Raw genomic sequence first — 24,389 nt, forward strand, 5'->3', positions numbered from 1 at the left:
GACAACAGGCAATTACCCCTCAGACCAGGGAGCCCCCCGCACCCTCACCTCCCGACCCAGGCGAGCTCAGAACCCCCCCCCCCCCAGGAGGGGTCCCTGGGCAGTGACTGCTCAGACACCGAGGCTCCTGGTGCCCCAGCATGGCTGGGCTCCTGCTCCTCACTTGCAGGCGCAGCTCCGTCTCAACCTCCTTCCTCTGCTGGGCTTTCATCAGCTCTAGCTCGTAATGAGGCTCCAAGTTGTCCAACTCATCCTGATTGCCCCAGACAGCTGCAGAGAAGGAGGCAGGTCAGGCGCTGCTTTTGCCCCTCCCAGATCTGCTGGCCTGTCTCTCCCCCTGGGGAACTGGGGGCTTTCCCAGAAGGCTCCCTCGTCTCACAGAGTAGACCATGTTATCACAGAGAGTCTCTCGCAGAGCAACTTTAAAAAGAGCTCTAGCGGGGACCCTGGCAATTACAGTCCGGTCAGGCTGTACAGTAACGTCAGTACTGGGCAAAGTGGCTGAAACGATAGGAAAGAATAAAATTGCCAGTCACATGGATGAACACAATTTGTCGGGGGAAAGTCGACATGGTTTCGAAATCCTGCCTTACAAATCTGCTCGAGTTCTTTGAGGGGATCAACACACATGTGGACAAGGGGGATCCAGTGACTTAGAAGTCTAGCAAGCCTTTCACAAGGTCCTTCACCAAAGGCTCTTAAGCAAAATAAGGTGTCATGGGATAAGAGGGAAGGTCCTTTCATGGACTGGTACCTGGTTAAAAGACAGGAAACAAAGGGTAGGAATAAATGGTCAGTTTTCAGAGTGGAGAGAGGTAACTAGTGGGGTCCCTCAAGGGTCTGTCCTGGGACCAATCCTATAAACTTATTTATAAATGATGAGGAAAAAGGGGTAAACAGGGAGGTGGCAAAATTTGCCAATGATACCAAACTGCTCAAGATAGTTCAGACCAAAGCAGACTGTGAAGAGCTTCAAACAGATCTCACAAAACTGAGTGATTGGGCAACAAAATGGCAAATTAAATTGAATGTTGATAAATGTGAAGTAATGCAAATTGGAAAAAATAAACCCAACTATACATACAATATGATGGGGACTAATTTACTATAACTACTTGTGACGGCACGTTGGGGGTCCCCCGTCTCCTGCACCCCGAAATGGCACAAACAGACTGCACCAGCCAGCGGAATAGAGGAAGTTTATTGCCTCTCCAGGATACAGCACAGCACAGATGTAATCTGGTCACAGAGCTGGGCTAGGATGCCTCAGGCCCCCTTGAGATGGGGGAGACTGGGCCCCTAAACTCCAGCCCCTTTCCCTAGGCTGTCTCCTCCATGCTCCCAGCCAGCAACTAAACTCACTCTCTTCCAGCCCTGCCCCCCAGCCAGGGTAGCCTCTACCTTCCTTTGTTCCTCTCCATGGGGGGTGTCTGGCCACTGGTTTGCATAGTGACTCATCCTGTTTTGCTGGGTCGTGGTACCCACGGCAGCCAGTGGGGGTTACCCCAGAGCCAGCAGCATAGAAACCAGCCAGGTACCCCCACTACGTCACACTACTCAAGAGAGAGATCTTGGAGCAATTGTGGATAATTCCCTGAAAACATCCACTTGGTGTGCAGTGGAAATCAAAAAACCAACAGAATGTTAGGAATCATTTGAAAAGGGACAGAGAATAAAACAGAAAACATCTTATTGCCCCTGTATAAAACCATGGGACGCCCACATCCTGAATACTGGGTACAGATGTGGTCTTCTTACCTCAAAAAAGATCTATGGGCACAGGAAAAGGTTCAGAAAAGGGCAACAGAAATGATGAGGGGTCTGGAACAGGTCCCATATGAAGAGAGATTAAAAAGACTAGGAGATAGAGAACCCTAAAACACTAGAACTGGAAGGGATCTTGAGAGGTCGTCAAGTCCAATCCCTTGCCCACATGGCAGGACCAAGCACCATCTAGATCAGGGGTGGGCAATAATTTTTGGCCAGAGGCCACTTCAAAAATGGTAAGTTTTTAATAATTTTTGGCTGGGGGCCACCCCAGAAGGGGCACGGCCTAAACCAGAAGGGGCGGGTCCAGGATGCTTCTGGGCTACCCCACCCCCAGACCATGATTGGTCGGGGGTAGGGAGCCCCTTTGCCCCCCCTTCCCACTAGGCACCCATTCCCCTGGCAGGGCAGGAAGAGGCTTCTCACGCTCCTCCACCCCAGGCCCTGAGGGCACGAGGAGCCTCCTCCTGCCCTGTGAGGAGCACATGGCGCTTCAAAGTATGACACACCCCTTGCAGGGCAGGAGGAGACCTTACAGGCTCCCCACCCGCAAGCCGACTGGCCTCTGGGCAGGGGGAGCACGCGAAGCCTCCCACCCTGCAAGGAGCATGTGGCACTTTGAAGTGCTGGGTGCACCTCACAAGGAAGGAGGAAGTTTTGAGCTGTCCCCTGCCCCCAGGCCTTAATTGAGCAGCAGGGCCTCCGTGGGCCGGATCAATCCTCTTGGTGGGCCGAATCCAGCCTGCAGAGGCCCTTTTGCCCACCCCTGGTCTAGACCATCCCGGATAAGTGTCTGTCTGACCTGCAATTAAATATCTCCAGAGACGGAGCTTCCACAACCTCCCTGGGCAATTTATTCCAGTGTTTGACCACCCTGACAGGTAGGAACTTTTTCCTAATGTCCAACCTGAACCTCCATTGCTGCAGTTTAAGCCCATTGCTGCTTGTTCTATCCTCAGAGGCCAAGGACAACAATTTGTCTCCCTCCTCTTTGTGACACCCTTTTAGATACTTGAAAACGACTCTCATGTCCCCTCTCAGTCTTCTCCTTTCTAAACTAAACAAGCCCGATTCTTTCAGCCTTCCTCATAGCTCATGTTTTCTAGACCTTCAGTCATTCTTGTTGCTCTTCTCTGGACCTTCTCCAGTTTCTCCACATCTTTCGTGAAATGTGGTGCTCAGAACTGGACACAATATTCCAACTGAGGCCTAACCAGCGCAGAGTAGAGCGGAAGAATGACTTTTCGCATTTTGCTCATGACACACCTGTTAATGCATCCCAGAATCATGTTTGCTTTTCTTGCCACAGTGTGACAAGGAGTCCTGTGGCACCTTAGGGTACGTCTAAACTACATGACTGTGTCGACGGAGCCATGTAGATTTGTTGTTTTGGCAAAAGTAAATGAAGCCGCAATTTCAATGATCGCGGCTTCATTTACATTTACATGGCTGCCGTGCTGAGCCGACAAAGAGCTGATCAGCTGTTTGTCCACTCAGCGCGCTAGTCTGGACGCTCCCCTGCCGACATCAAAGCCCTTTGTCGGCAGCCCCGGTAAACCTCATCCCATGAGGAATAACAGGGCTGCCGACAAAGGGCTTTGATGTCGGCAGGGGAGCGTCCAGACTAGCGCGCTGAGCGGACAAACAGCTGATCAGCTGTTTGTCGGCTCAGCGCAGCAGCCATGTAAATGTAAATGAAGCCGCGATCATTTAAATCGCGGCTTCATTTGCCTTTGCCTATGTGTCTAATCTACATGCCTCTGACGACAGAGGCATGTAGTCTAGACACAGCCTTATAGCCTAACAGATGCATTGGAGCATAAGGTTTCGTGGGTAAAGACCCACTTCATCAGATGCAAAAACCCACTTCACCAGACTAACACAGCTACCCCTCTGATACTTGCCACAGTGTGACACTGTTGACTCATATTTAGCTTGTGGTCCACTCTGACCCCTAGATCCCTTTCTGCCGTACTCCTTTCTAGACAGTCGCTTCCCATTCTGTGTGTGTGAGACTGATTGTTCCTTCCTAAGTGGAGCACTTTGCATTGGTCCTTATCGAACTTCATCCTGTTTACCTCAGCCAATTTCTCCCGATCATTTTGAATTCTGCCCCTCTCCTCTAAAGCACTCGCAGCCCCTCCCAGCTTGGGATCATCCGGAAACTTAAGAAGCGTCCTCTCTGTGCTGATATCTAAATCGCTGATGAAGACACTGAACAGCTGGTCCCAGAACAGACCCCCGTGGAACCCCACTTGTGCCTGTCTAGCACGCCTGTGAACCGTTAATAACTACTCTCTGGCTACATCTAAACTACACCCCTCTGTTTTGAATGTGCAAATGAAGTGGGGATTTAAATATCCCGTGCTTCATTTGCATAATCGCGTTCTGGCACCATTTCGAAACTGAAACAGCAGTTTAGGAGAAGTATAGGATCTTTCAATAAAGCGCCCTGTTTTAAAAAAAAAATGTGTCTAAAAAAACTGTATAAAAAAACCCGCGTCTAAACTGTGGTTTCAGTTTCGAAATGGCACTTGTTTGAAACAGCTCCAGAACACGATTATACAAATGAAGCGTGGGATATTTAAATCCCCGCTTCACTTGCATTTTCAAAACGTCTAATTTACATCCCTCTGCTGACAGAGGGGCAGTAGTTTAGACAAGGCCTCTGAGAACGGTTATCCAGCCAGTTATGCACCCACCTTATAGTAGCCCCATCTAAGTTGTAGTTGCCTAGTGTATTGATAAAACTATCATGCGAGACCGTTTCAAATGCCTTGCTAAAGTGTAGGTATCCCACGACCACTGCTTCTCCCTTATTCACAAGACTCATTAGCCTATCAAAGAAAGCTAGCAGATTGGTTTGACGTGATTTGTTCTTTACAAATCCATGTTGGCTGATACCTAACACCTTATTATCTTCCAAGTGTTTGCAGATGATTCCTTAATTATTTGCTCCATTATCTTTCCTGGCATAAAAGTTAAACTGACTGCTCTATAGTTTCTTGGGTTGTTCTTATTTCCCTTTTTATAGATGGGCACTAGATTTGCCCTTTTCCAGTCTTCTGGAATCTCTCCCAACTTCCATGATTTTTCAAATATGATAGCTAAAGGCTCAGATACCTCCTCTATCATTCTAGATGAGTTTTCAGCTTAGAAAAGAGGAGACTAAGGAGGGATAAGATAGAGGTCTATAAAAGCATGATGGGGGTGGAAAAAGTGAATAAGTAAACGTTATTTACTTGTTCTCATAACATAGGAACTAGGGCTCATCAAATGAAATTAATAGGCAGCAGGTTTAAAAAAAAACAAAGGAAATTTTTCTTCATTCAGTGCGCAGTCAACCTGTGGAACTCCTTGCCATAGGATGTTGCAAAGACAAGGACTTTAACAGGCTTCAAGAAAGAGCTGGACAGATTCATGGAGGTTGTGTCCATCAATGGCTGTTAGCCAGGATGGGTAGGAATGGTGTCCTTAGCCTCGGTTTCTTTGGTGGTGGGTGTGACGTAGTGGGGGTATCTGGCTGGTTTCTATGCTGCTGGCTCTGGGGTAACCCCCACGGGCTGCAGTTGGTACCATGGCCCAGCAAAACAGGATGAGTCATTATGCAAAGGGTGTCTCAACCTGTCTGACCAGCCACCCCCCATGGGGAGGAACAAAGGAAGGTGGATGCTACCCTGGCTGGGGGGCAGGGCTGGAGGAGAATGAGTTAGTTTTCTGTCTGGGAGCATGGAGGAAGCAGCCTCAGCAACAGGCTGGGGGGTTAAGAAGCCGAGACCCCTGCCCTATATCAAGGGGGGCTGAGGCATCCTAGGCCTGCCCTGTAACCTGATGACATCTGTGCTGTGCTATATCCTGGAGAAGCAATAAACCACCTCTATTCTACTGGCTGGTGGTGTCTGTTTGTGCCATTTCGGGGGTGCAGGAGACGGGGAACCCCCAACACGCCGTCACACTGGTGTCAGAAGTGAGATGCACTGCACCCCGTGAATGGAGCTTCCAGCGGTGAGCGACAAGGCGCAGTAAAGCTAGAGCCCGGTAGCCAGGCATGCTGGAGACAGAGCGAAGCGGTTCCTGGGAATCGTGGGGCGCTGCAGCACTAGACTGGTGAGTCTGCACCGAGGGACCCAGCGGGCAGATGGCCTACGCCCGACTCTTGAAGGCAGAGCTGGTGAAGCTGTGCAGAGAGAGGGGCTTGCCTGTGCAGAAAGCAACCAAGGCCCAGCTGATTGCCCGGCTGGAAGAGAATGACCAGCCACAGGGCCAGGATCTTGTCCCCAGGGGGAGCAGCCAGACCCCTCCTGAGAGTGTGTCAGGCTCAGAGGGGGGGAGGAGCGCTGGAACCCACCAGAGAGATGAGACAGCTTCCCCCAGGAGGCCTGCAAGCTGTAGCCCATCTAGGGCAGGGGCCAGCCCAGCGGAGCTGCGGCGGCTGGAGATCCAGCTGCGGATGAAGGAATTGGAAGTAGAGGACCGAGAGAGGGAGCGCCAGGACCGAGAGAGGGACCGCCAGGACCGAGAGAGGCGGCAACAGCATGAGTTGGCCATGGCAGAGCGGAGAACTGGCGGGGCACCGGCTGCACCAAGAGTGGATGGGCACCAGGGTCCCGGGACTGCCAGGTGCTTGCAGAGGCTTGTGGTGGCCCAGTTGAAGGACAACGGCGACATAGACGGGTTCCTCAGCTCCTTTGAGAGGGCCTGTGGACTGCAACGGGTTCCCCCAGCTGACTGGCTGCAGGAGCTCATCCCCGCAGTGAGCCAGGAGGTGGCCGGAGTGCTCAGTCAGCTGGAGGACCTACAGCCAGGGGATTACAACCGAGTCAAGGAGGCCCTGCTGCACAACTTCGGGCTGACCCCCGAGATGTACAGGAAGAAGTTCCGGGGGGTACAGAAAGGGCCACGGGAGACCTATGTGGACCTGGCCTCCCGCCTGGCGCAATACTGCCGCAAGTGGGTGTCTGGAGTCGGAGCCCAGACCGCAGAGGAGCTGCTCAAGCTGGTCATGATGGAGCAGTTCTATGAAGCGTGCCCACCCAAACTGAGGCTGTGGCTCAAGGACCGGAGACCAGAGAACCCCCAAGAGGCCGGGAGACTGGCAGATGAGTTCATGGGGAGCCGGTCCGGGTGTGAACGGGAGTCCCGGAGAGAAAGGGAATCTCGCAGAGACCGGATCTCGGCTGAGCGATGGAGGGAGTCAAGTATGAGGCGAGCCCAAGGAACAGGTCGTCTGTGCCCCAGAGAACCAGCCAGGGCTTGGACAGAGACAGCCCAAAGCCCAACTTGGCATCGCTGTGGGCAAAAAGGCCACACGAGGGCTCAGTGCACCAGGTCCCAGGACCGGGGACTTTCCAGGGTTAACTGGCTGGGGCGGGAGGAAGGACAGGCTGCCCCAGAGGCAGGGGCTGGCAGGCAAACCTCAGCTCAGAGAGAGGGGAAGGATGCTCAGTGCACCTCCCCTGGGAGGTCTGATTCTCAGGAGGCGGATTTCTCCGTGTACCGGGTGGGGGCAGGACGGCCCCTGCGGAGCGAGTGCCTCATACCCTGGAGGTGGATGGTAAGAAGGTGATGGGCTTCTGGGACACGGGGGTGGAGGTGACTCTGGCCCGATCCGACATAGTGGCCCCAGACCGGATACTACCCCACACCCAGCTGACCCTGAAGGGCATAGATGGGTCCCCGTTTAAGGTGCCTGTAGCCAGGGTGCATCTGAAATGGGGGGCGAAGTAAAGCCTCAAGGAAGTGGGGGTGCACCCGCACTTGCCCACCGAGGTGCTGATGGGGGGTGACCTAGATGAGTGGCCCCATGAATCCCAGCGGGCTCTAGTCACTACCCGGAGCCAGAGCCAACGAGGGGCTGGAAACATGGGTCCAGGGAAGGACTCCCGGCAGAGTCCTCAGGGTCCCATCCCAGTGGACACGGGGTCCAGCCAGACTGGGACTCCGGACCTAGGTAAAGGTGGGGGACAAGTCCCGATCCCTGCCTCAGCAGCTGAATTCCAGGCTGAGGTGCAGGCAGACCAGGCTGGCCTCCGTGCAGCTCAGCCCCTGGGGAGAGGTGGCCAGGAGAGATTCCTGTGGGAGCAGGGATTCCTGTTCCGTGAATGGCTTCCCCCCAGGAATGTGAGGGCATGGGGGGTCCAGCGGTAGCTGGTCGTTCCCCAAAAGCATCGCCTCAAGCTGCTGTATTTGGCCCACGACGTCCCTGTTGCGGGCCACCGGGGATCCGGAGCACCCGGCTGAGGCTGCTCCAACACTTCTACTGTCCGTGGATGTTTGCAGCGGTGCAGCGGTACTGCCGGTCCTGTGACTCCTGCCAGAGGGGCGGGAAGGCCCAAGACAGGAGGAAAGCTGCTTGGGGGTCCCTACCCCATATAGAGGACCCCCTGGGCTCGCTGAGAGAGTTATGGGAGGGGAAGACCCCCCTGGATGGATCGTCGGGTGTGGAAGCTTCCCTGGCTGCCCAGAGAAGGCTCGCTGGGCTCATGGCCCCGGCCCGAGAGACCCTGGCCAGAGATCAAGGCCAGCGGAAGGGTGGGTGTGACCCCCGAGGACAGGCCTGTGCCAGTCGTCCTGGAGCGGTGCGGCGAGTGGACAGAGGGAAGCCAATTCATGTGGGGCCTCGCCACGGCCGGCCCGAGTCAAGGGGAGCACACATGTCCCCAGGGCGGGTTCCCACGCAGAGGACCCGAACTTCCCTAGGTCACGAGCGGAGTGACCCTGCTCAGTTCGCTCTCGGAGGGGGGAGAACTGTGACGTAGTGGGGGTACCTGGCTGGTTTCTATGCTGCTGGCTCTGGGGTAACCCCCACGGGCTGCCGTGGGTACCACGACCCAGCAAAACAGGATGAGTCACTATGCAAAGGGACCTCTCAACCGGTATGGCCAGACACCCCCCATGGAGAGGAACAAAGGAAGGTGGATGCTGCCCTGGCTGGGGGGCAGGGCTGGAGGAGAGTGAGTTAGTTTTCTGTCTGGGAGCATGGAGGAAGCAGCCTCAGCAAAGGCTGGGGGGTTTAGAAGCCGAGACCCCTGCCCCATATCAAGGGGGGCTGAGGCCTCCTAGGCCTGCCTTGTAACCTGATGACATCTGTGCTGTGCTGTATCCTGGAGAAGCAATAAACTCCCTCTATTCTACTGGCTGGTGGAGTCTGTTCATGCCATTTCAGGGGTGCAGGAGATGGGGGAACCCCAACCCGTCATCACAGTGGGTGACAGGGGAGGGACCACGTGAGGATTACCTGTTGTGATCCCTTCCTTTGGGGCACCTGGCATTGGCCTCTATGGGCACACAGGACATGGAGCTCGATGGACCTTTGGTCTAACCCAGTTTGGCCGTTCTTATATTCTAACTTCCCCCTCCTCAATCACCACCCTGCCCCCCAATTACAACCACACAATAACCAGGGGCATTTCTAGCTCCACTTCATGGGGAAATCCTGTTAGGCCAGACTTCAGTGCCCAGTTCTGTGCGTGCCCCGGCAGCAGCGAGCTGTGCCCTGCAGGCACCTGCGGACTGTCTAACGCCCCGTGACAGCGCGGCTCTGAGCAGAGAGGTCCCAGGAGCTCAGAGCAGCCTGCCTGGGCTTGGCGACACAGCAGCCCTGTAGCGACTCGTGCCCAAACAAGGGCAGAGCAGCTCCCCAGCGTGAACACGTGAGTGACCTGGGACACGCCCCCGGCTGGGCAGGGAAGGCATGCGCTGGCGTGCGAGCTCTGTGCTAGTCATTCCCTGCTCGTGCATGCGCTTCCCCTGCCCACAGAGTGGAGGGGTCAGGGGCTGAGGGGCACAGGAGGGCCGTACAGGGGATGAGTTGGCTTGGCCCAACACAGCAAGGCCCAGGCAAATGTGACTAGACTCCAGTGACCGGGCCAGGCTGGACAATCCCACCAGGACAAGTCACAAGTGCACCCTCACGCCAGGTAAGAGGGGCAGGGCCGGGTCTCACTGCTAGTCCTGCCCTAACCGGCTCCCAGCCCCTGGGTGTGTACAGGGCAGAGCAGCTCCACCCCCCACGGCCCCAGCTCAGATCCCCCTCACTCTGATACTCGGCGGAGCCCTCGCTGATCATGGGCAGGAACTTGGACTCAGCCAGCTTCAAACTTTCCTCTTCTCCCTGGAAAACGGCAAAGCAGCGATGACTCAGATGAACTGGGCGGCCCTTGGGGCACAGCGAATGCGTGTGCCTGGTCCTGCCCAGAGCTATCCTGCAGGACCCTCCATCACGGTCCCCCCACCCCTCCGCGTAGTGCCTGGTCCTGCCCAGAGCTATCCTGCAGGACCCTCCATCACGGTCCCCCCACCCCTCCACGTAGTGCCTGGTCCTGCCCAGAGCTATCCTGCAGGACCCTCCATCACGGTCCCCCCACCCCTCCACGTAGTGCCTGGTCCTGCCCAGAGCTATCCTGCAGGACCCTCCATCACGGTCCCCCCACCCCTCCACGTAGTGCCTGGTCCTGCCCAGAGCTATCCTGCAGGACCCTCCATCACGGTCCCCCCACCCCTCCACGTAGTGCCTGGTCCTGCCCAGAGCTATCCTGCAGGACCCTCCATCACGGTCCCCCCACCCCTCCACGTAGTGCCTGGTCCTGCCCAGAGCTATCCTGCAGGACCCTCCATCACGGTCCCCCCACCCCTCCACGTAGTGCCTGGTCCTGCCCAGAGCTATCCTGCAGGACCCTCCATCACGGTCCTCCCACCCCTCCACGTAGTGCCTGGTCCTGCCCAGAGCTATCCTGCAGGACCCTCCATCACGGTCCCCCCACCCCTCCGCGTAGTGCCTGGTCCTGCCCAGAGCTATCCTGCAGGACCCTCCATCACGGTCCCCCCACCCCTCCACGTAGTGCCTGGTCCTGCCCAGAGCTATCCTGCAGGACCCTCCATCATGGTCCCCCCACCCCTCCACGTAGTGCCTGGTCCTGCCCAGAGCTATCCTGCAGGACCCTCCATCACGGTCCCCCCACCCCTCCACGTAGTGCCTGGTCCTGCCCAGAGCTATCCTGCAGGACCCTCCATCACGGTCCCCCCACCCCTCCGCGTAGTGCCTGGTCCTGCCCAGAGCTATCCTGCAGGACCCTCCATCACGGTCCCCCCACCCCTCCACGTAGTGCCTGGTCCTGCCCAGAGCTATCCTGCAGGACCCTCCATCACGGTCCCCCCACCCCTCCACGTAGTGCCTGGTCCTGCCCAGAGCTATCCTGCAGGACCCTCCATCATGGTCCCCCCACCCCTCCACGTAGTGCCTGGTCCTGCCCAGAGCTATCCTGCAGGACCCTCCATCACGGTCCCCCCACCCCTCCACGTAGTGCCTGGTCCTGCCCAGAGCTATCCTGCAGGACCCTCCATCACGGTCCTCCCACCCCTCCACGTAGTGCCTGGTCCTGCCCAGAGCTATCCTGCAGGACCCTCCATCACGGTCCCCCCACCCCTCCGCGTAGTGCCTGGTCCTGCCCAGAGCTATCCTGCAGGACCCTCCATCACGGTCCCCCCACCCCTCCACGTAGTGCCTGGTCCTGCCCAGAGCTATCCTGCAGGACCCTCCATCACGGTCCCCCCACCCCTCCACGTAGTGCCTGGTCCTGCCCAGAGCTATCCTGCAGGACCCTCCATCACGGTCCCCCCACCCCTCCACGTAGTGCCTGGTCCTGCCCAGAGCAGGACCCTCCATCACGGTCCCCCCACCCCTCCACGTAGTGCCTGGTCCTGCCCAGAGCTATCCTGCAGGACCCTCCATCACGGTCCCCCCACCCCTCCACGTAGTGCCTGGTCCTGCCCAGAGCTATCCTGCAGGACCCTCCATCACGGTCCCCCCACCCCTCCACGTAGTGCCTGGTCCTGCCCAGAGCTATCCTGCAGGAGCCTCCATCATGGTCCCCCCACCCCTCCACGTAGTGCCTGGTCCTGCCCAGAGCTATCCTGCAGGACCCTCCATCACGGTCCCCCCACCCCTCCACGTAGTGCCTGGTCCTGCCCAGAGCTATCCTGCAGGACCCTCCATCACGGTCCCCCCACCCCTCCACGTAGTGCCTGGTCCTGCCCAGAGCAGGACCCTCCATCACGGTCCCCCCACCCCTCCACGTAGTGCCTGGTCCTGCCCAGAGCTATCCTGCAGGACCCTCCATCACGGTCCCCCCACCCCTCCACGTAGTGCCTGGTCCTGCCCAGAGCTATCCTGCAGGACCCTCCATCACGGTCCCCCCACCCCTCCACGTAGTGCCTGGTCCTGCCCAGAGCTATCCTGCAGGAGCCTCCATCATGGTCCCCCCACCCCTCCACGTAGTGCCTGGTCCTGCCCAGAGCTATCCTGCAGGACCCTCCATCACGGTCCCCCCACCCCTCCACGTAGTGCCTGGTCCTGCCCAGAGCTATCCTGCAGGACCCTCCATCACGGTCCCCCCACCCCTCCACGTAGTGCCTGGTCCTGCCCAGAGCTATCCTGCAGGACCCTCCATCACGGTCCCCCCACCCCTCCACGTAGTGCCTGGTCCTGCCCAGAGCTATCCTGCAGGAGCCTCCATCACGGTCCCCCCACCCCTCCACGTAGTGCCTGGTCCTGCCCAGAGCTATCCTGCAGGACCCTCCATCACGGTCCCCCCACCCCTCCACGTAGTGCCTGGTCCTGCCCAGAGCAGGACCCTCCATCACGGTCCCCCCACCCCTCCACGTAGTGCCTGGTCCTGCCCAGAGCTATCCTGCAGGACCCTCCATCACGGTCCCCCCACCCCTCCACGTAGTGCCTGGTCCTGCCCAGAGCTATCCTGCAGGACCCTCCATCACGGTCCCCCCACCCCTCCACGTAGTGCCTGGTCCTGCCCAGAGCTATCCTGCAGGACCCTCCATCACGGTCCCCCCACCCCTCCACGTAGTGCCTGGTCCTGCCCAGAGCAAGAGCCTCCATCACGGTCCTCCCACCCCTCCACGTAGTGCCTGGTCCTGCCCAGAGCAAGAGCCTCCATCACGGTCCTCGCTCCCTGCCTCTCACCTGTTTCTTGTCCTTGCCTTTCTTCGCCTTCCCTTCCTTGCTCTTCTCTTTCTCCGCCGTCTTCTCCTTCTTCTTCTGGCCCTCGGTTTCCTGCAGCTCCAGCTCTTCTTGGACCTGTGGGGCCAGTCCTCAGTGCCAGGGAGGGGGCAGAAGGCAGAGGCTGGGGCAGAGCTGGGACCTCGGAGTGGTGAAAGGCCCATAGGCCATGCACTGTTCACTGGAGCCAGTGACCTGGATCCCGTTCCCCTCAGCCTGGCGGCACTGGAGCCATGCCCCCGAGGGAGGAAAGGCCCCACTCTGCTGAGGCTCAGCAGCCTCCACCCCCAGTTCGGGTCCTGCCCTCCTACCTGCTCAGGCGTCTTTTCTGCAAAGAGGATGCTGGAGCCTCCAAGCTCCTCATCGGGGAATTCAGGGAAGCGGCCGGTCAGGTCACTGGGGAAGGAAAACACACATCAGCACTCAGCCATGAGCCCGCCCAGCAGCAAAGCCAGGCGCTGGTTCAGTAGCAGACCACTACCAGCTGGACTCTGGGGCTCTGGGCCAGGCGGGAGGGAGCCCAGGGAGGGACGGGCAGGCTGGGAAGGGTGCATGGATGGGAGAGGTCAGTGCCACAGGGAGACCCAGGAGTCAGCAGGTGGGCTGCAGAGCAATGGGGTGGGGAAGGGGAGATTGGGGCAGTCGGGCAGCAGGGGCATTCAGGAGCGGGTGAGGCACTGGAGGGGCAGGGAATGGGCCCAAGCAGCAGAACACACTCACTGGCACTCAATGAACCACTGCCGGAGCTGCTCCTTCATCTCCTCCTTCATGTCAGGTCCCTCCACCTCAAAGAGCCCTTCCCGGATGCTCACCAGAGCCTGCTGGTACTCGGCTTCGTAGTCAGCCTGCCTCAGGCGCCGGAACTCCTCCCCGAGCTGCGCCCGCAGCATGGCAGCCGGGAGGCCAAAGGCCTTGGGGTCTGGGACCTGCAGGGGAGGACCAGAAAGAGGGGGGGCTGGAACATAGGGACACCCCTGCACTGACCTAGAGGGACCAGACATTGGGACAGCCTGGTAGTAACAAAGGGGCCTCGGAGAGCAGAGGTCTGGAGCACGGACATGGCCATGGGAGGGGCACTGGAACAGGGGCACTGCCTGCTGCTGGCTGGGGAGGGGGCGGGGCACTGGAACACAGGCACTGCCTGCTGCTGGCTGGGGAGGGGGCGGGGCACTGGAACACGGGCACTGCCTGCTGCTGGCCGGGGTAGGGGGCGGGGCACTGGAACACGGGCACTGCCTGCTGCTGGCTGGGGAGGGGGCGGGGCACTGAAACACGGGCACTGCCTGCTGCTGGCCGGAAGAGGGGGAGGGTGTGACGGCGCGTTGGGGGTCCCCCGTCTCCTGCACCCCGAAAAAGCACAAACAGACTGCACCAGCCGGTGGAATAGAGGAAGTTTATTGCCTCTCCAGGATACAGCACAGCACAGATGGAATCTGGTCACAGAGCTGGGCTAGGATGCCTCAGGCCCCCTTGAGATGGGGGAGACTGGGCCCCTAAACTCCAGCCCCTTCCCCTAGGCTGTCTCCTCCATGCTTCCAGCCAGCAACTAACTAACTCCCTTCCAGCCCTGCCCCCCAGCCAGGGCAGCATTCCACCTTCCTTTGTTCCTCTCCATGGGAGGTGTCTGGCCATACTGGTTTGCATAGTGACTCATCCTGTTTTGCTGGGTCGTGGTACCCACGGCAGCCACTGGGGGTTACCCCAGAGCCAGCAGCATAGAAACCAGCTGGGCACCCCCACTACGTCACAGTTCTCCCCCCTCCGAGAGCGAACTGAGCAGGGTCACTCCGCTCGTGACCTAGGAAAGTTCGGGTCCTCTGCGTGGGAACCCGCCCTGGGGACATGGGTGCTCCCCTTGACTCAGGCTGGCCGTGGGGAGGCCCCACATGAGCTGGCTTCCCTCTGTCCACTCGCCGCCCCGCTCCAGGGCGACTGGCACAGGCCTGTCCTCGGGGGTCACACCCACCCTTCCGCTGGCCTTGACCTCTGGCCAGGGTCTCTCGGGCCGGGGCCATGAGCCCAGCGAGCCTTCTCTGGACAGCCAGGGCGGCTTCCACCCCCGACGCTCCATCCAGGGAGGTCTTCCCCTCCCATAACTCTCTCAGCAAGCCCAGAGGGTCCTCTATCTGGGGTAGAGACCCCCAAGCTGCTTTCCTACTGTCTTGGGCCTTCCCACCCCTCTGGCAGGAGTCACAGGACCGGCAGTACCGCTGCACAGCTGTAAAGATTCCCGGCCAATAGAAGTGCTGGAGCAGCCTCAGCCGGGTACTCCGGATCCCCCGGTAGCCCCCAACGGGGACGTCGTGGGCCAAATACAGCAGCTTGAGGCGATACTTTCGGGGGATGACTAGCTGCCGCTGGACCCCCCATGCCCTCGCCTTCCTGGGGGGAAGCCATTCCCGGAACAGGAGTCCACGCTCCCGCAGGAATCTCTCCTGGCCACCTCTCCCCCAGGCCTGAGCTGCACGGAGGCCAGCCTGGTCCCTCAGCCTCTGCAAGGAGGGGTCTGCCTGCACCTCAGCCTGGAATTCAGCTGCTGAGGCAGGGATCGGGACCTGTCCCCCACCTCTGCCTAGGTCCGGAGTCCCAGCCTGGCTGGACCTCGTGTCCGCTGGGATGGGACCCTGAGGACGCTGCCAGGAGTCCTTCCCTGGACCCACGTTGTCAGACCCCCGCTGGCTCTGGCTCTGGGTAGTGACTAGAGCCCACTGGGATTCATGGGGCCACTCCTCTAGGTCATTCCCCATCAGCACCTTGGTGGGCAAGTGCGGGTGCACCCCCACTTCCTTGAGGCCTTCCTTCGCCCCCCATTTCAGATGCACCCGGGCTACAGGCACCTTAAACGGGGACCCATCTATGCCCTTCAGGGTCAGCTGGGTGTGGGGTAGTATCTGGTCTGGGGCCACTATGTCGGATCGGGCCAGAGTCACCTCCGCCCCCGTGTCCCAGAAGCCCGTCACCTTCCTACCATCCACCTCCAGGGGTATGAGGCACTCGCTCCGCAGGGGCCGTCCTGCCCCCACCCGGTACACGGAGAAATCCGCCTCCTGAGAATCAGACCTCCCAGGGGAGGTGCACTGAGCATCCTTCCCCTCTCTCTGAGCTGAGGTTTGCCTGCCAGCCCCTGCCTCTGGGACAGCCTGCCCTTCCTCCCGCCCCAGCCAGTTAACCCTGGAAAGTCCCCGGTCCTGGGACCTGGTGCACTGAGCCCTCTTGTGGCCTTTTTGCCCACAGCGCTGGCAAGTTAGGCTTTGGGCTGTCTCTGTCCAGGGCCTGGCTGGTTCTCTGGGGTATCGATGACTGGTCCTGGTCCCTGGGGCTCGTCTCGGAGGTGTCTCTCTCCGTTGCTCCGCCAAGAACCGGTCTCTGCGCGATTCTCTTTCTCTCCGGGACTCCCGTTCACCCCCGGACCGGCTCTCCACGAACTCATCCGCCAGTCTCCCGGCCTCCTGGGGGGTCTCTGGTCTTCGGTCCTTGAGCCACAGCCTCAGTTTGGGTGGGCACGCTTCATAGAGCTGCTCCATCATGACCAGCTTGAGCAGCTCCTCTGCTGTCTGGGCTCCGACTCCAGACACCCACTTGCGGCAGTATTGCGCCAGGCGGGAGGCCAGGTCCACATAGGTCTCCCGTGGCCCTTTCTGCACCCCCCGGAACTTCTTCCTGTACATCTCGGGGGTCAGCCCGAAGTTGTGCAGCAGGGCCTCCTTGACTCGGTTGTAATCCCCTGGCTGTAGGTCCTCCAGCTGACTGAGCACTCCGGCCGCCTCCTGGCTCACTGCGGGGATGAGCTCCTGCAGCCAGTCAGCTGGGGGAACCCGTTGCAGTCCACAGGCCCTCTCAAAGGCTCTGAGGAACCTGTCTATGTCGCCCATGTCCTTCAATTGGGCCACCACGAGCCTCTCCAAGCGTCTGGCAGTCCTGGGACCTTGGGGCCCATCCGCACTTGGCGCAGCCAGTGCCCCGCCGGTTCTCCGCTCTGCCATGGCCAGCTCATGCTGTCGCTGTCTCTCTCGATCTTGGCGCTCCTTCTCTCGGTCCTCTACTTCCAATTCCTTGATCCGCAGCTGGATCTCCAGCCGCCGCAGCTCCGCTGGGCTGGCCCCTGCCCTAGATGGGCTATTACTTGCAGGCCTTCCGGGAGACGCTGTCTCATCTCTCCGGTGGGTTCCAGCGCTACTCCCCCTCTCTGAGCCTGACACACTCTCAGGGGGGGTCTGGCTGCTTCCCCTGGGGACAAGATCCTGGCCCTGTGGCTGGTCATTCTCCTCCAGCTGGGCAATCAGCTGGGCCTTGGTTGCTTTCCGCACAGGCAAGCCCCTCTCTCTGCACAGCCCCACCAGCTCTGCCTTCAAGAGTCGGGCGTAGGCCATGTGCCCGCTGGGTCCCTCGGTGCAGACTCACCAGTCTAGTGCTGCAGCGCCCCACGATTCCCAGGAACCGCTTCGCTCTGTCTCCAGCACGCCTGGCTCCAGGGCTCTTGCTTCTACGGCGCCTTGTCGCTCGCCGCTGGGAGCTTCATCCACGGGGTGCAGTGCATCCCACTTCTGACACCAGTGTGACGGCGCGTTGGGGTCCCCCGTCTCCTGCACCCCGAAATGGCACAAACAGACCGCACCAGCCGGTGGAGTAGAGGAAGTTTATTGCCTCTCCAGGATACAGCATAGCACAGATGTAATCTGGTCACAGAGCTGGGCTAGGATGCCTCAGGCCCCCTTGAGTTGGGGGGAGACTGGGCCCCTAAACTCCAGCTCCTCTCCCTAGGCTGTCTTCTCTATGCTCTCAGACAGCAACTCTAACTCTCTTCCAGCCCTGCCCCCCAGCCAGGGCAGCATCCACCTTCCTTTGTTCCTCTCCAAGGGGGGTGTCTGGCCACTGGTTTGCATAGTGACTCATCCTGTTTTGCTGGGTCATGGTACCCACGGCAGCCAGTGGGGGTTACCCCAGAGCCAGCAGCATAGAAACCAGCCAGGTACCCCCACTACGTCACAGAGGGGCACTGGAACAGGGGCACTGCCTGCTGATGGCCGGGGGAGGGGTCAGGCTGGGGACTCGTGAGGGGCTGTCAGAGCCATTGGCACCTGCTGGACTTGTCCCCCAGCCTCATCTCCCACCATGGCAGTGGGCACCAGCCCTGCTCTGGGCGTGCCCTGCCCTGTCTCTGCTCCGCGCCACCCTGGTCGGTAGCAGCCAGCCGAGGGAGCGTGCGATGGGGCAGGGCCATTAGCAGCATCAGGGAGAAATTGTGTGCGAAGGCGAGAGTGGGCGTGCGAATTACCCGTAATGAGTTTGTAATATGCATGTGCGGTGCTTCCTGCACGGCGTCATCACAATCACACAGGCACTTTCCTGCCTCATTGCCTCCCAAATGGATTTTAAATATCATTCCGAGGACACAATTATTTAAAACGCTGAACTAAACAGTCGCTAATGGGGAAGTGGCCCACACCAGCCCTCCCCCACAAGGGCTGCTCCCCCATGGCCTGGCCCCCTCCTGCTCTGCCCCAGGCCACTCGGCTCCCCTCTCCCATGGCACAGGCCGAGACAGGAAACTTTTCCAGGCACTGAGAAAACTCCTGCCATGCTGCAGCACCCGCTTTCCCTACAGCCACCCCCCCACACACTGCACCACACCCCAGCTGTGCAGCCCGGTCCTCTCCGCCCCACCAGAGGGGGGCTCCAAGCCAGGGGGTGCAGTAGCCCCCCAACAGCCAGGCACGTCCCTGCCCCTGCCTGCCCCACAGCAGAGATCAGAGAGCTGCAGGAAGAGCAGAGGGTGAGGAATGTTGCAAAGAGCCAGGCTGGGGCCTGAGGAGCCAGAGCCAAGGCAGGGAGCAGGGGCTAAGGCAGAGCTGCGCCCCAGGGCAGTGATCCTGATGGACAAAGGGGCAGGCTGGGTCCTCCCAGGGCCAGGGAGTGGTGCCGGGTTGCACACGGCCAGTGGGAATCGCTCGACGGGATGAGAGGAGCCTGTGGCCACCCCGCCCTAGCAGCCCACACGCAGGTTCGGAAAAGGCACCGGCCTTCCCAGGGGAGGTGGATTGTGGCACCTGTGGCAATGACTGGGCCTACGGATGCAGCCCGAGTGAGAGCTCCACGGTGGAAAGTGGGGGACCGCGCCCCAACAACCCGGAAAGAAAGATGAAAGCGGCCTCCTAGCACAGTGCAGCGGCTGGGCCAGAGCCGGCCTGCTCCCCATGGGCAATGGGCCCGGGAAGCAACGTCCCAGGACAGGTGAGAGATGACCGGTCCCTGCTCTCTGGGTCCTAAGGACGGAGAGGAGCCTCTGGGGACAGAGCAGACTGGCCCAGCCAGGGAGGAGCTGCTCCCGGAGCCTGGAATCCAGCAGGGCCTCATTGGCTCTTCCCACTCCAGACCTGAGACACGTTCTGGGCCAGCGACTGGGACCCGGATGACAACACCACCTCCGCTAGCTGTGGCTAAATCCCAAACACCCTCCAGGGCCGGAGCCTCTGTCACTCCTCACCCCAGCGGCTCTTTTTCCTGCCCTCTGGCTTGCTGAGTCCCTCGTCTCCAGGAGCCTGGCCTGGCCAGCCACCATGTGTTCGGCGACAGGGCCCAGAGGCAGCTCAAATCAGTGGCCTGACCAGTGCGGCAGTGGATCACACCACGGGCCGTGCCTGTTGCCTTTCCAGCAGAGAGGGTGCAAATGAGAATCACTCCATCGAGAGAAGCTGCCTTCTGTCTCTTCGCGTCACTGCTTTGCCCTCTGGGAACCAGGGTTAGCCCTTAACGATAACAGCCCCTCGCCAGCCCATTTCCACTAGCTGCTCTGCTCCCAGGGACCGGAGTGGCTGACTTCAACGCCACTGCGGAGGCTCAGACACAGGCAGGTTCCCCCAGCTAAAGGCAACGGGCTGGCGCTGAAACAACAGCCTTACTTCCCGCTCTGCATTTCACGCTCTCCCCAGAGACGATGAGCGGCTCCACAGCACGAAGAGACGAACAAGTGGAGATGGTGCCATGAGCGTGATGGGCACAGCCCTCTGGATACATACGCTCGTTAGCCTCTAAAGTGCTTCAGGGCCACTCGGCTTCCAAATTACCGACTAACACGGCCCCCCTCCCCCCGGAGACGTCTGTGTCTTTACTAAAGGGTTAAAGGCTTTGCCATGGCACCAAGCAGGCCAGTCTGCATGCCAAAGCCTGACCTTCGGTAACACTGATGCCGGACAGTGACTGGGTTGGTGGTGCCCCTTTATTCCATCTAAATTAATACAACGGGGCCTCAGCCACACCTGCCCCCATGCCTGTATCACCTGCTCCTGCTCTGCCACCAGTCCCTGTCCAGAGGCACTGACTCTGCGTGTGGTGAAAGCCGAGTGTGACTCTCACCAGAGACAGCATGAGCCTGTGATCCCCTTCTGTGAGCGCTCCCACGCCTGGGAAAGGCTGGTGGAGGACAGCCTGGCTGCTTGGGTCCAGTCATAGGCGGGCCCCAGCTGAAGCTCACCATTTGGATGCCTTGCTGTGCAGTTACCAGCTGGGTCAGTGCTGTCTGCACCTTGGCCTCTTTACCCTGCTTTGCTTCTACATGCTGCAGCACCATCCACCAGGGCCACCCCCGGGGCCAGAGGTGAGAAGGCACAAAAGGGTTAGAAAGTGGGAGTTAAACCTGAGTGAGGAGAACTGAAAGGAGCAAACGCTGGCCAGTCAAGCGTGGGAGTAGCACACGCAAGCCAGAGAGAATGTGATGAGTAACAGGAGACACAAAGACTAACAGCAAACAGCCCAAGCAGGAACCCTGCTAGCAATCAGTAGGTGACTGAGGGGCTAAAGGAGCACTAGAGCATGGCAAGGCCACTGTGGAGAAGCCAAACAAAATCTTTGCATCAGACTTCACTGCAAAAAGTGTGGGGGAGATTCCCAAACCTGAGCCATGCCTGTTAGGTGTCAACTCTGAGGAACGGTCCCAGATGTGACCTGTAGCCTATAGCTTAAATCAGCTTCTGTACCAAATAATCCGAAGGCAGCTAGGGTATGTCTAGACTACAGGCTTTTGTCGACAGAGATACTGTCGCCAAAGAGCATCTAGACTACATCCAGTTCTGTCGACAAAGCAAGCCGCTTTGTCGACATGAGAGTGTAAACGCAAAGGACAGTGTAGATGCAATAACGCCTTCTGGCGACAGAACTCCATTGACAAAAGGCGTTATTCCTTGTAGGATGAGGTTTACCACCGTCAACAAAACTACCGAGTTCTGTTGACGTTATGTCGACAGAACTCGGCGGTAGTGTAGACGCAGGTATAGTTTTGTTGACAAAAGTCCACTTTTGTCAACAAAACCCTGTAGTCTAGACACACCCCTAGGCTGTGTCTACACTGGCATGAATTTCCGGAAATGTTTAAAATGGAATACTATTCCGTTTTCAGTTTTTCCGAAAAAGGAGCGTCTACATTGGCAGGCTGCTTTTCCGGAAAAGCCCTTTTTCCGGAAAAGTGTCTGTGGCCAATGTAGACGTGCTTTTCCGGAAAAGAGCCCCGATAGCCATTTTCGCGATCAGGGCTTTTTTCTGGAAAAGACTACTGGGTTGTCTACACTGGCCCTTTTCTGGAACAGTGTTCCGGAATAAGGACTTATGCCCGAGCGGGAGCAGAATAGTTTTTCCGGAATAGCAGCTGATTTTGTACAGTAGAGCACCGTTGCTTTTCCGGAAATTCAAGGGCCAGTGTAGACAGCTTGCAGCTTATTCCGGAAAAGCGGCTGATTTTCTGGAATAAGTGGCCCAGTGTAGACACAGCCCTAGTGTGATGCTAATTTTTTTCAAAAGCTTCCTAAGGCAATCCCAGCAATTACAGGCTGGTAACTTCAGTACTAGGAAAATAAGTTAAAACTATAGGAAAGTACAGAATTACCAGACACATAAATGAACACAATTTGCTGGGGAAGTGCCAACACAGCTGTTGTAAAGGGAAATCCTGCAACACCAATCTATTAAAATCATTTGAGTGGGCTCAAGAAATGTGGAAAAGGATGATCCATAGGTTATAGTATACTTGGTCTTCATAAAGCCTTTGGCAAGGTCCCTCATCAAAGGCTCCTAAGCAAGGAAGCTGTCATGGGATATGAGGGAAGGTCATTTCATAGAGAAGTAAAAGACAGGAAGCACAGGGTAAGAATAAATGGCCAGTTTTTAGAATGGAGAGAGGGTCCCACAGGGATCTGAACTGGGACCAGCACTATTCAACATATTCATAAATGATCTGGAAAAGAGGATGAGCAACGAGGTAGCAAAGTTTGCATATGCTACAAAATTACTCAAAATACTTTGCAAAACAGGGTAACTGGGCAACAAAATGGCAAATTAAGTGTAATATTGATAAATGCAAAGTCATGCGCACTGGAAAACATCATCCCGAGTGTACAGACAGAATCGTGGTGTCTACATGAGCGGTTCCCAGGCAAGAAAGAGATTTTGATGTGACTGAGGCTAGTTCTCTGAAATCATCCACTCGAAGTGCGGCAGCAGTTCAGAAAGCAAACAGAACATTAGGCACCATTAGGAAAGCTTCTCTGGAGGTCATACCAATGAGCCTTTGGTGACTAATAAAACAGCAACAATGATAATGCCATAATATAAAGCCATGCAATGACCATATCTCAAATCCTGCACGCAGTTCTCATGATCCAGCCTCAAAAAAGATGTAGTAGAACTGGCAGGTTAAAGAGAAGAGAGATTCAAGATGTGGAGAGAGATTTAAATGACTGGGACATAAGAACATAAGAACATAACATAAGAACGGCCGTACTGGGTCAGACCAAAGGTCCATCTAGCCCAGTAGCCTGTCTGCCCACAGTGGCCAGCACCAGGTGCCCCAGAGAGGGTGGACCGAAGACAATGATCAAGCGATTTGTCTCCTGCCATCCCTCTCCAGCCTCTGACAAACAGAGGCCAAGGACACCATTTTATCCCCTGGCTAATAGCCTTTTATGGACCTAACCTCCATGAAATTATCTAGCTTCTCTTTAAACTCTATTATAGTCCTAGCCTTCACAGCCTCCTCTGGCAAGGAGTTCCACAGGTTGACTACGCGCTGTGTGAAGAAGAACTTTCTCTTATTAGTTTTAAACCTGCTACCTATTAATTTCATTTGGTGAATTTCTAGTTCTTCTATTATGGGAACTAATAAATAACTTTTCTTTATCAGCCCTCTCCACTCCACTCATGATTTTATATACCTCTATCATATCCCCCCAGTCTCCTCTTTTCTAAACTGAAAAGTCCCTTTAGCCTCTCTTCATATGGGACCCGTTCCAAACCCCTAATCATTTTAGTTGCCCTTTTCTGAACCCTTTCCAAGGCCAAAATATCTTTCTGAGTTGAGGAGATCACATCTGTACACAGTATTCAAGATGTGGGCGTACCATAGTTTTATACAGGGGCAGTAAGATATTCTGGGTCTTATTTTCTATCCCTTTCCTAATAATTCCTAGCATCCTATTTGCCTTTCTGTCCGCCGCTGCACACTGTGTGGAAGTTTTCAGAGAACTGTCCACAATAACTCCAAGCTCTCTTTCCTGATTTGTCGTAGCCAAATTAGCCCCCATCATACTGTACGTATAGTTGGGGTTATTTTTCCCAATGTGCATTAGTTTACACTTATCCACATTAAATTTAATTTGCCATTTTGTTGCCCAATCACTCAGTTTGGTGAGATCTTCTTGGAGTCCCTCACAGTCTGCTTCTGTCTGGACTATCCTAAACAGTTTGGTATCATCTGTAAACTTTCCCACCTCTCTGCTTACCCCTTTCTCCAGATCATTTATGAATAAGTTGAAAAGGATTGGTCCCAGGACTGACCCTTGGGGGACACCACTAGTTACCCCTCTCCATTCTGAAAATTTACCATTTATTCCTACCCTTTGTTTCCTGTCTTTTAACCAGTTCTCAATCCAAGAAAGGACCTTCCCTCTTAGCCCATGGCCATGTAATTTACACAAGAGCCTTTGGTGAGGGACCTTGTCAAAGGCTTTCTGAAAATCCAAGTATACTATATCTACTGGATCCCCCTTGTCCGCATGTTTGTTAACCCCTTCAAAGAACTCTAAGGGTCCGTCTACACTGCATCCCTAGTTCGAACTAGGGATGCAAATGGAGACAACCGAAGTAGTTAATGAAGCGCGGCTTTAAATATCCCGTGCTCCATTAACATGATCTCGCCGGCGCGCTAGTTCGAATCACGGCTGATTCGAACCAGGAAGTGCGCGCCGGGACGCGTTAGTTCGGACTAAAGCCCTTAGTCCGAACTAATGTTACTCCTCACTGCAGTGTAGACGGACCCTTATAGACTAACAGATGTAGTGGAGCATAAGCTTTCGTGGGTAAAGACGCACTTTGTCAGATGCAGGACAAAGAATTATTTAGTCCTTCCCATAATATGAGAATTAGGGATCACCAAATGAAATTACTAGATAGCGTATTTAAAAAAAGCCAACTAAAATATTTCTTCATGCAACACACACTCAATCTATGGAACTCCTTGCTAGAGGATGTTGTGAAGTCAAAGATTATAACAGGGTTAAAAAAAGAGCTAGATGAATTCATGGCGGATAGGTCCCATCAGTGCCTATTAGCCAGGATAGGTAGG

At 56.9% G+C, this 24,389-nt stretch overlaps 1 protein-coding gene across 1 annotated transcript in view; it reads right to left on the bottom strand.

Annotated features, from left to right (window-relative positions):
* DRC11L (dynein regulatory complex subunit 11 like) overlaps positions 1-24,389 on the bottom strand; it is a 106,391-nt gene that overhangs the window by 24,116 nt on the left and 57,886 nt on the right. Inside the window, exons 6-10 of the mRNA XM_075917566.2 lie at positions 13,502-13,707; positions 13,093-13,177; positions 12,746-12,859; positions 9,805-9,880; positions 164-270 (exon numbers count right to left, since the gene is read on the bottom strand). Of these exons, the coding sequence (XP_075773681.1) occupies positions 164-270; positions 9,805-9,880; positions 12,746-12,859; positions 13,093-13,177; positions 13,502-13,707 (588 nt within the window). The remainder of the gene's footprint in view (positions 1-163; positions 271-9,804; positions 9,881-12,745; positions 12,860-13,092; positions 13,178-13,501; positions 13,708-24,389) is intronic.

This window comes from Pelodiscus sinensis, chromosome 2 (genome assembly GCF_052426305.1).
Source record: "Pelodiscus sinensis isolate ZL-2025 chromosome 2, ASM5242630v1, whole genome shotgun sequence".
NCBI classification, from domain to species: Eukaryota; Metazoa; Chordata; order Testudines; family Trionychidae; genus Pelodiscus; species Pelodiscus sinensis.